Source organism: Saccostrea echinata, unplaced genomic scaffold (assembly GCF_033153115.1).
Source record: "Saccostrea echinata isolate AGI-Se365-2 ecotype Australia unplaced genomic scaffold, CSIRO_AGI_Sech_v1 ptg000002l, whole genome shotgun sequence".
NCBI classification, from domain to species: domain Eukaryota; kingdom Metazoa; phylum Mollusca; class Bivalvia; order Ostreida; family Ostreidae; genus Saccostrea; species Saccostrea echinata.
This window is the reverse complement of record NW_026889751.1, coordinates 26,622,380-26,634,865: the sequence shown is the minus strand read 5'-3', so window position 1 is coordinate 26,634,865 and position 12,486 is coordinate 26,622,380. Positions and strand designations below refer to the sequence as shown.

The window sequence follows — 12,486 nt, the reverse complement described above, 5'->3', positions numbered from 1 at the left end:
CTGCAAACCTGTTGAAATCTTGCAAATGAATTAATTATATCTATATTTAATGTACTTGACAAGCAAAATATTCAACATACGGTCTAACAAATGTTATTTTAGCAATTAGATAGTAGAATCTGTATAGGTTCGCAGCACTTTTCACAAACTACAAAGAGTGTTGAAAATAATTATATGTTAAACTTAGATTTTTAACTTGGTTATGCCCATGCAATATTAGAATTTATAGATGACCTCAATACTTCAGGTATATTTGCTAAAATCACGTGACTGCCACATCACGTGACAAGTCTAAATAAGAAATCTAATCGTCCTCAACATGTAGTTTTCAACCACATTGCATTTGTCCGATAATAGTAAAGTCCTAAAAAGAAACGCCCATTCTTGTAAAAAAATGTATTTTCTATCTAAAAAAATCGCGGATATTTCCATTTGGCACCTTAACTGTACTCCGGAATTTTAATCAGCTACCTATTTTAGATACCCTAGTACAAAGAACAAGGTTCACTTAGGGCCTTTTTTGACCCTGTGAATTTCTGAAAAACTGAAACTTCTTAATTTTAGTTGACAATGCATTAAAATATTATTTAAATCTTTGGTGATTGCGAATCTATCAAAAATGACGTAATTTTCTGGCTAGTCAATGCATAATGACGTCATCAAATGCGTCATTTTCATCATATCTTGAAAAATTTTACAAAAACAGGCAATTTTAAAAGAAATTTTTCGATATTTAATATAGAGAGCAACCTCTGATCTAAAATATGCACTAATTAAATGATAGAACTGTTTCTGAGAATTACAAAACACGTTTCATTTTTTAGATCAGAGGGTGCGCTCATATTATTTTTCTTCTCTGAAAGTACTCAAATATACCCGTTTTCCTTAAAATTCAAGAAATTGCAATTCCATAAAGCCTGTTTTCCAAGATCTGGACTCTAGGGAGAAAATCTTTAATAGGAAATGAAAGTACTGAGTCTTTACTTTATCTTGATGTTTAAAATGGAACATAAAGTCTTAGTCAACAGATTCGTATATCTACAGGGCCATTTTATGCATAAAGTGAATCTAGCTCTTTTAACGTTAAGAACGTGTTTGTAATGTTTCTGTTTATTACTAAATATATGTTCAAAACACATACTCTACAATTGATAATACTCTTTAACATACAATAACAGAATTCAATATTTTTAACAGAAAATTAATATAACAATTTAAAAAAAAACACGGATTATAGAGAACTTAGAGAACATTATTAGTTCTATCAGTTAAAATAAACATTTTCTGACATAAACAAACCATGAAGCACACAATAAAATAAAGAGAACAATGAAATCGATACAGAGTTACCACTTGACGAAAATTTGTTTTCGATTTGTTCTAATTCCTTGTCACAGGAAGATATCCCCATGTAAAACTGTGTCATTTCCGTTCTATTGACTCTTTGATCCAGGCTATATAAGGCATGATTTTTTATCCAGTGTCCCACATCCTTCTTCAAACATGCATGATTTCTGACAGTCTTTACTACAGACAGACACTCAGACAGGCAGCCTCGTAATGGTCTACAATTATCAATAACCTTGAACTTAATATTTCTAACCTCTTCTGACTGTGACAACAGAAAATCCCAATGCCGGCATCCTCTATACTCCTGTGAAATAAACAATTGCATTTGATCCAGGTTTCGATGGGAAACACAGAAAGGTTGGTCCATGTTCTGTTTTGGATAGTAAGTCAGAAATCCAAGACACATCTCGTCATTTGTTCCATCTCCATAAAACACTGTCTTGGTTCTGGATGTGGATTTGAAGGTGCAAGTTGTTTTAAGGGTGTCTCCGGCTTTAAGTTCAAGTGGACTCAAGTATCTAACAAAACATAAAATATATCTTTAACCAAATATATATATAGTGTTTAATAACAAATAAAATTATACTTTTCTTGGAGTAATATTTATATAATATTTGTAAAATTGAGAGCATAAAAGTCTGTAAGTTACATGTATATCACTATAAATTTATAAAAAGTGCACATCTCTTACTAGTCTTTCATTTGAATGTAATGATATATACAAGTTTAAAAGAGATCAAAATGAATTACATCATGACTGTGAGATTAAACATACTTTGTCAACTGAATTAATTGGAGCACATCCTCTCTAAGCTGACATAAACACACAAGTCGGAAAAGAATGTTTTACTTACTCTGTAATTACAGGTGAATCATAGTTATAGTTATCTTCATTGGTAATATATCGTATTTTTTCTCCTCCGCGAAATTGTTCTATTTTCATCTTTCTACCTGTTGGCATGACCAGGAAAAGAAAAATATATATATACTTATATTCAAAAAGAACATTAATTTTGGTTAAAAAATACTTTAATATTGAATAATCATGACTTTAAAATAAGAATAATTGAATAATTGGATTTTATCATTTTAAACATCAATATTAATGTCCTTTGTTTTGACATCTTACCAAGGTAATGCATGTGGTTCAGAGCTCGTGTAAAGTATATAGAGCCGTTCATGGCTATATTTTCACAATGACCAGTGACAATCACTTCCTCTCTTTGTGGGGGTATCTCAAAATAACCCTGTCCTATGGTTAAAATCCCTGCATCAGCAATGCGTTTGCTAGGAGTATAGTGTAGAACCATTCCTGAGCCATCAAAGTAATTTGATTTCTTTTGTGGGTTGTTCCAATGAATCTATACAAATGGAAAGTAAAACTAGAATGATTTACCAGCAATACCAGTGATCATACAAAATTTTTGGTTTATGAAAAAAAATCAAACAATGTACATTTTTTTTAAATATTAACAAAAGAAGTTGTAGCAGTAGAAAAATCACATAAATTAAAGTACATGTATGCCTTATCAAGATGTTGAATGCTGTATGACATGTATGTAATTTTTTTAAGAGCGGGAGAATTAAGAGTCAATCTGATTACAGGGTGCTTTTTGACATTAAGGTGTCTTATTTTCCTACCTGTAAGACGAAGTATTTATAGCCGTGTTGTCCAAGTCTGAAACCTATATCCCTGTGAAAGCACTCCCCTGATGCACCAACTGTCCACAAACCAATGATATCAAAACAGTCGCCAACACTCATACCACAATGTTCAGGTTTATCCATACTAACAGATGCTATTTACAACAAAACACGAAAAATGTTTATACCTAGTACAATTCATCAATATGCAAAATCTTGAGTGCATTTATTTACAGTTTGACTGTGCTTAAGTATTTATTTATTATAATTGCTTAGAAAACGGCTAAATTTGTCGTGAAATTACATTTTTGTGTACATCCAAATAAGAGGATGTGATGCATGACATGTGCATTGTCAATGATCGGCTCTGTTGCTATCATGTGGTAGTCGCCATCTTGAGGAAATTCGAAAGACATGCAGAAATAGTTTGTTTCCTTTGCAGGTACAACTGTTCTTGGAAATTGGAATGTTATGTTCCTCAGCTCTGCAAATTAAAAAAAAAAAATCCAAATATCTCTGTTTACTTCTTTTTGTTTTCTCCGCCCTTTTCTTTTCTTACATGTATGTAAGAACCAGATGTGTGTGATGCATTGCTCCCATAGCAAACAAAAGAGTAACTTAATAATTAAAGGCTCATCTTGATATTATGTACTCTTCAATTCTGTAATACATGTATCAATTAACGTTCAATTCATAGTGTATTGACAAATGATGTTATAAATATTGGTTCATTTACGATGAAATTGTAATTGTAATCAAAAATGCATTTTAACTGAGAGGAGGGGGTATAAATAGTCTTTACCTGTTTCCCAATCCTCATTGAATTTATTCAATAAAATTGTTTAAACTTTAAAAACATTTTAACTGATCCTACTTTCAATGGTCTACATACCGGGATCCTGCTTTAAAGCGTCGCACTGAAAGGACTCAGAAGAACAATCCACCCAGTCGTTCCTCTGCTTGCAAAACGTACTGTTCATGGGTTCACATACGCCTAAAAATTACATACATATCACATACGCCTAAAAATTATTAGTAGTGCAATATCAGTATAAATCTGTCCAATACGATCTAGAAAATACAAATGTAATCTTATATTTTTTATATAAAATAATGAAATATTACAGACCGTTGATTGAGGAAATCGTGGTCTCAAAATGGATAAATGGCAGTCCTCTTTTACTTGATTTTCTTTTATTTATTTATTTATTTATTTATTTATTTATTTATTTATTTATTTATCTATTATAAATTAAATCTTAAATATTTAAAATATTCGCTTTTTATCAAACTGTGATATTTTTCAAAGAATTCCTTAGTGTTTATCCTGGTGTGAGTGTAAACCCCATACCAGGCCAAGTTTTCACATCTTTTAAAATTGTTTGTACTTCTCGGGCTGATGTAATACTGTATTTCTATTTCAAGAACTTAAACTTTTTTTTCCCATTGCAATTGTAGTCACATTTCCTATGAGTTACTAGTATATAAAATTTTCTTAATATTTTTTAATTTATGCTTCGAGTATCTGTTACAAATTGACGAAATAATAATAGATTTCTAATAATGAGATACTAACCAGGGTGTGTTATTCCAGTTACAGAGTCCGGAATTTTGCCTTCCATCCATAAACAGTTTGGATCTCCTAATTCCTCTCCATTTGTTCTTCCGTCTCCATCTGAGTCCATTCTGCAGAGGGACTCACTCCACACCTTAACACAAAGTTAAACATATCAGATATACAAATATATATAAATATATTGTCTTTAAAGTTGTTTATTTTTTTTTTTTTTTTTTGCTTTGTTGGTTCGTTGTTTAACATCCCTTACAGCTGTATGAGAGTTTATCACTCATATGACATGTCACTAGATACCGTTGAATTACTTCAATGTAAGTTCGACCTTATACTCGTCACTCAGGGCAAGTGAGGTTTCCTTTTGAGTGCCTATAAAGTGGTTTATTTATTTATTGATATTATTTGTTTTGGCGCGTGTGTTTTTAAGAATATGTAGGTATATTTTAACACGGGGCTTCGGATTTTAAGGCCTAATCAGAAAGATCTATTCAACATTTTCTCGATTAGTACCTAGTCTTGGGCGAAGGAACAATTGCTACGTAGTATTTTTATCGTCTTAGGTTTTCGCCGCCGTGTCTCGAACCTACAACTCCTTATAACTTAAAGTTGATCTTGATGCATCTTTAAAAATTTACCTTGACACTATTTAAATGCTATAAAAAGTCGTTAAGTACTGAAAAGATTAGAAATATAATTCTATGTACTGATACTTTGTTTTGATAATTAGATTTGTGGGAGAAATAAAACAAAAGAAGAATCTAAAATTTGTCAGACATTCAAAGATTAGACTATTACATTTTACTTAAAATGAACAATAAGATGATTTCAAAAAATTAGTGTAGAATTACATTCAATATTTATACATGTTTTTACATGTATTAAACTGACCTTTCCTTGGTTGTAGAAATCCAATCCAAACGGGTTCCTTTCTCCTCCCCCGTTCTTGTTTTTGTGCCCTACACCTTTCCACATGTAGTTCGGTTTGCAAGGATGGGGAACATTTTCCCCATTAGGAATTTTTTCAGTAAAATATAAATAGGCATGTCCCGATGTAACGACAATGATGAGCAGCGGTAACCTACAGGGATAAGTTTTAACAGAAATTACTGAGTTATTTTAGACACGATTTTTCCCTTTTCCATCTAAATACAAAATACTTTCTAATAACTTACGTGAAAGATTAAAATTTCCAAAACATAGGAAAATGATATTTTCTTATATACGTCTTGCATTTTGTTCTTTTTTTTCTTAAATAGCATTAATACATGTGATCAAAATTGTGATTAATTAATTCTCGAATCAGCATTTGACAAAGTTAATTTTTCACTTACTTCTTGTTATGTGATGTCTTCAATATAATATATAACTTACCCTTTCATTTTCATTCTCTGATTGCGGTTTAAATATAAGTGTAAATAACTTTGCCTCCTTTTTTATATACATGTTGACACTATGTTGCAATGTTTATTAAGTCTGATGTCATACAGTTTTGTTTCGTGTGCACAATTCTAAATTTTCACCTAGAAAGGTAAAAAAAAGAAGTCTTTCCGTTTATTTTCGATGTCCTAGATAGACGAAGATCATTATACAATACATATGTAGATGCAATACATACCTAGATCGCTGAACCGAACAAATTTCATCATAGGATGCGACATTTCATTCATTAATACTGTATATTAATATTGTCATTGTTTACCAATCTCAGTGAAATTTTTTGTCATAAATGTCTAATCGCCGATTTTTTTAACTTTCACTCACTTAAAAAATTCATAAAAAGGAGAACCATATTGATTATTTAGTTGAGAATGTCATGCATGTACACCAGATGATGGCCTATGAATAACTGATAGAGCAGGATCCTAAATACATGGATTGACCCAGAAGTAGTGTAACTGCATGTCTTTCTAAGTTTCTTCGACGTAAGAGAGATGTAAACTCTACATATCAGATGCTTATAAATCTGAAAAATTAATTTGTTCCTAAAATTTTAGAAATGTAACTTGTTTGCAAAACTTTCAGAATTTACTTGAAAGTTGTTATGAGATCTTCAGTTACATGTTCAATTATGTAGAAAACATATTTAATTAAGGATGTGCGTATATTTCACTTCTAGGTTGTTTGATGATTCTACAATGTAATATGGATTGCAATAATGTAGTAAATGTACTTGCATGTATTTGAAAGTATTTTTTGGATTAATATCGAGGTGTATTATTAAATATCTGTCCAAATCTAAAGGACATAAAAACAGTTTAATAATGTCGCTATATATAGCATGACAAATTTGAAAGCTATAATCAGAAGGTTGGTTTGTTTGTTTTAAGGTTAGACGACACGTTCACATAATATATGATTTTGTCCAGGAATTTTTCATTGAAGTATTGCTACTTTATAGTTTCCTCACAAAAAATTGAGGTACCTTATCAGATATTTATGCACGATACCATAGGATTTTATTTACTAAATAATCCTATTGGAAATCACTGGCATTGCCAATAATACATTTTTTTTGTGTGTGTCTTTATATTCTTAGAGATTTTGTACACAGATAATGATAATTATGATTAAATTGTTATATATTACAAAGAGATACAGAAAAGATATTCGAGCAACGTGTCGTCAGACCTTAATCTATATCTTAATCATTGGCTCTGCTTTCCTGTTTATTTGGTTTTATCTTTAAATCCCACTTAAATTTCGTGCTCAACGGAATTAAGACACTAAAAAATTATATCAAAATTGATAAAAGTATGAAGACGAATGTCTTTGTTTAAAAAAAATAACAATAAAAGATATGAGCGATGAAAGTATGCACTAATCTTTGTTTGATGTTCAAATGATGATTCTTGATAATAAAATATTTTTCTCTTCATACACTGAGATCCCTTATTTGCAATTGTTAAAAAATATGAAATCGAAAATTTCACCTGCACATACAAGTTACACTTCACCTAACATCCGCATTTGACTTATCTTTATTCAATCGCCTTTTTCTCTGGTTGAGTGAGCACATATTAGAATAAATGGATTTTTTAAAAATGATGAAATATCCCTTGTTTGTTTAATCATTAACAACGTCCAATACCATGAATAAGACTAGTCCCGCGTGTGATTTTGTTTTAAAAGATAACATCTTCAGAGATTTACGTTTACCGGAGACAATGGATAGAGTTGTTCCTGTAATTCCTGTCTCCTATTTATGTCGTTTTTCACATTTTTCCACTTCGTCCACTTGACAACTGGACCATATTTTACAAAATTTGGCCTTGAGGAATAAGAATCCAATTTTTTTTTTACGAATATCAAATAATGTCTTCTTTAAATCTGAGATTAATATCAAACAGTAACAAACAAATTCAAAGATCTGAGGTCCCCCGCTTTCGGCGTTTTAGTGGTTGGGATACAATTATTAATGACATATTGTAACGGTTTTGTTTGTCTTCTATTGTCTGTCCATCATGCAAAAGATATAATTTTTTGAATTAATAAAGGTTACGGTCAAAATAAAAGCTTCTCAAACCTGCATGAAACTTCAAGATTCAGGTCATGAGTTCAAATATGATAATACAATCTACAAGGTCTTGTCACAAGGTATGCATATGTGAAAAAATATGAAAGCCCTATCTCTTGCGAAGCAAATGTTGATGACCAAAGTTAATTTTTGATAAGTAGGTCAATTTGTTAATTATCTGAACAGCATGATCGATTTTCCCTTAAATTCATGCAGGATGCGGGGACACTTTCCTCATTGCATTATTTGTACATGATGAAATTTTTATTTCATAAATATCTAATATGCATTTGTTATGCATTATACATATAACAACAATTAGATAGCAGTAAAGAACAGTGTCCCTTTTACAAAAAAAGGGGGAAGGAAAGAAAAAAACCTATCATACATTAATAAGAATGTAACAACAAAACAAGATTTTTTTTTTAATTTTCATTTTATTTATTCATTTCTTAATCTATTCATTTTTATTGTATGTTTGTTTGTTTTTTTTTGGGGGGGGGGGGGGAGGGGGGTTTTTTGGTTTTTTTTGTGTGTGTGTGTTTTTTTTTGGTCGTTGTTGTTTGTTTGTTTGTTTGTTTGTTTGGAATTTGTGACTCTTGCTGTCCTATGCGATTTTTTTATAACTTCTGAATACTTACTGAGAAAATAAACCAAGATATTAATTTTTGATTTATAAAATTTTAAGGCAACAGGAATTACAACACGAATATCACAATTCTTAATGTTCACCTGTCATCTGCGTTCAACTTTCTTAAGTAAAGTTTTTTTTTTACGGTTGTATGAGTAGGCATACAATAAACAGGTTGAAAAATGTAGTGCGTCTGAATCGCAATTTTGGAAAGTGGAATTTAAAAAAAAATTACTTGATGCAATATTCCCTGTATGTTTTAGCATTAATGGGATCGTCTGATCAGAATTTTGATTTCTGTATATAAAACCTCGTCTCTTATATAAAATGTAGAGCGGCTTCTTATGACAACAGCACTTAAATTTGATATTTATTGCTAAATTGGAACAGCATGGGGAAATCCTTATCATAGCCTGATGACGTGGTGGAGGGTCTTCAAATGTCAGGTGTTAATCAAGTATAACAGCCAATGCATTTACGGTTGCACAGTAATAACATTCCTTGCATCATAAATAATTTTTTATCATTGTAAAAAAATAAACATCTATCTTAGATGAAATATATGGAGATAACGAACAGTATTCAAACTCAAAAGTCCATTAAACAATACAAATTTTGGAGCAGAGCAAACACGTACCTCTAAAACATCAAAGGTGGGATCAGGTGTCATGGAGGAGTGAGCATCCCCTGCCGACCTGTCACACCCGCCGTGTGCTCCTTGTCATGATAGGGAAATGACGGAAAAATCCGTCGACAATTCTGTGTGTAAATAATGGCCTAGTAATTAGTATGAAAAACGTCAGTCAGCATTTAACTTAATGATAAAGTGTATTTGCTGACAATGTCATTGTATCGAGCATAGAACTTACAGAATGACGACTTTAAACGAGACAGCTGATATTCTTGTTTCATCAACTTGTTTGTCGATAATTTACCTCGTTTCTTTTTAGAAATTGTTCATACGTAGAGAATGCTCTTGCGTATCGAATCAACTGAGAGATACATGTATAAACCCCATATGCAGGTGTTGAAGGTATACTGCTGCTAAGTAAGGGAAGTTGACGATTGAAAAATTAAAGTCATCACGTTTATCATAAAGCTTGGTTGTTAGATTACCATTAATGTATTTTTCTTAGATGAAATATATGGAGATAACGAACAGTATTCAAGCTCAAAAGTCCATTAAACAATACAAAATAGGAGCAGAGCAAACAAGGACCTCCAAAACATCAGAGGTGGGATGAGGTGCCATGGAGGAGTGAGCATCTTATCTTTTGAAAAGGATGTATTCGTTATTAATAACAAAAGATTTGACCTATGGGAGAGAACAATTTTCCGGAAAAAGTCACATTTAAAAATCAATGTTCTTAAGTTGTTTTCTATCATATATTTGTCAATTTTTTTCAAATTTGCATTTTGAACCTAATTTTTTTTAACATGCAACTTTGATTGATTGATTGATTGATTGTATATTGTTTTACGTCCCGTTCGAGAATTTTTCACTCATATAGAGACGTCACCATATACCGGTGAAGGGCTTCAAATTTTGACCTTTACTCGGCACTCAGGGCCATTGAGCAGTGAGGGATCTTTATCGTGCCAACGCCTGCCGTGACACGGGGCCTCGGTTTTTAAGGTCTCATCCGAAAGACCCGCAACTTTCACTTCAAAGTGCCGAGCGCATGGCGAAGGAACAGTTGCTACCTATTTTTTATCGACTTAGGTCTGTCGCGTCCGAGATTCGAACTCACGACCTCCCGATCACGAAGCGAGCGCTCTACCGACTGAGCTACCGTGAACGGTAACATGCAACTTTGAAATAAGCCTCCAAAGTTGGTCAAAACAGTATTTTGTCAGTTAAAGCACTAATTTTTGCATGAAGTCCTTCAGGACAGGCCTGCCCCTAAATTGAATTATGAAATTTTGATAGATTTTGATCTAAAGAATGATTTAAAACAAGATTTTTTTAGGGGCACCCTTACCCTAGAGTCGAAATTCGTAAAAAACCTACAAAAAATGCGAAAACCTATTTCTATCATACTGGATTATACGTATTTATGACGAATATTTTCATAGTCAGTATAGCTCAGAAAGATAGACCGAGGACTCTTACCATGGACATTTTTAGTTTCCTGGTTCGAATCCACCTGTTGGCACACTTTTATTTTTTTTTCCAAATTTTTCACCTGTATAAACACGAATTTGATTTTTTATACAGGCTTTGGCATTTTACTTCTATTTTCTTCCTTAAATGTATGTTTGCTATTGATATAAAAGACATAATGATTTATGGAAATGCAGATCATAAATTCTCTTTAACTAAACGAGTCGCCCGCGTGGCGCAGTGGTTAGAGAGTTCGCTCTAGAGTCGCGGTTTAAGGAGTTGATCCTTACGTCGCGGGTTCGAATCCCACTGTGGGACATGGACACCGGTCCTTCGGATGAGACCGTATAAACCGAGGTCCCGTGTCGCCGTAGGTGCTGGCACGAAAAAGATCCCTCACTGCTCAATGGCCGTAAGTGCCGAGTATAGGAAACAATTTGCAGCTCTCCACCGGCAAGTGGTGGCGTCTCCATATGAGTGAAAAATTCTCAAGAGGGACGTTAAACAATAAACAATCAAACAAACAAACTTTAACTAAACGCAATCAACCGGAACTATATCTCAGTGTAAGCACACTTTGTTCGAGGACACGAATCATACACTTTGTGTTACTCGATACTGCAGGTGTCACGAAAAAAAAAATCATGCCGAGAAAAAATTTGCTGTGTTTGTCTTTCAAGAGCATCTCTGGGTAGTAATACTGTTTTCCCATTGGGAGAGATACTGCGCTATGCAGAGTAGATGCAGTTCATTCCTCGGGAATATTGTGTGCATTGGCGACATGTTATGTCAAAAATGCAGGAGGAAGGTTTACAGATAAGAAAAGAACGTGGTAAGGTCAGTTAATGTTTTATGCCCCGTTGCCATTACCCAGGCATCAGGTAAGGACCCTCTTACAAAGGATGTATCTGTAAATACCGATGTAGGGTCATATGAAGACACAGTTGACTAGAACTAAAACGATACATGAGAAACAAGAAACTATACGCATGTGGCCTAAAGTCAGCGACCGGAACGGATATCGATAAGCTTTTTCTAAAGACTGAAACCAATATCGGCCCTATAGGTCAACGCATATATTTACCTAGAAGTGATCCTTTGGAACTAAATCAAGTGAAATTTACCTTTGCAAATAAGTATCTATTCCCAAATAATTGCATGTCATTATTAATTCCTTCTCTTATTTTTCTGAACCACTAGAATAATTTGTATGTAAAATTATACCTCCTTCAGTACATTCGGATTCACAATGAAATCGCAAGCGCTTAATTGGCACATTTTCATCACTTGATTCTGGCATGATAGTGTTTACACTTGGAACCAATGTGCCTGGAAGTCGTCATAAAAGTAAGGATTGTGGGAAACATTAAGCAAGTGCAATAACTTTATCTCTCAACATGAAAGCCTCCAGAAAGCAGTTCACACACTTATTTGTCAGCATCGGGTAAAATTTATCAATAACTATCAAATGAATGAAATATTAAAAAAATTATTCTAGACCTGACGTTCCCTTTTACAACTTCTAATACAATCAAAAATGTTTGATAAACTAGTTCTATCAGTTGATATTTGAAAATTGTATTTCTGTTAAAAGACCTTTGGCTTGTCTGAACCTGTGGGTAATGTTAGTTTTCTGATCGAAATGTGTCTGTCGTCTGCCTATTCATGTC

General features: G+C 32.8%; 1 protein-coding gene across 1 annotated transcript; it reads right to left on the bottom strand.

The window, feature by feature from the left end:
* Positions 1 to 1,206: 1,206 nt before the first annotated feature.
* On the bottom strand, positions 1,207 to 12,029 carry LOC133202119 (DBH-like monooxygenase protein 1). The gene is made up of 9 exons (XM_061337899.1): positions 11,941 to 12,029; positions 5,456 to 5,645; positions 4,571 to 4,703; positions 3,887 to 3,988; positions 3,299 to 3,478; positions 2,992 to 3,149; positions 2,480 to 2,711; positions 2,205 to 2,301; positions 1,207 to 1,868 (listed from the first exon to the last, which is right to left on the bottom strand). Exons 1-9 carry the CDS (start codon positions 11,979 to 11,981, stop codon positions 1,265 to 1,267), a joined length of 1,737 nt encoding a protein of 578 aa, XP_061193883.1. The 5' UTR covers positions 11,982 to 12,029; the 3' UTR covers positions 1,207 to 1,264.
* Positions 12,030 to 12,486: the final 457 nt, after the last annotated feature.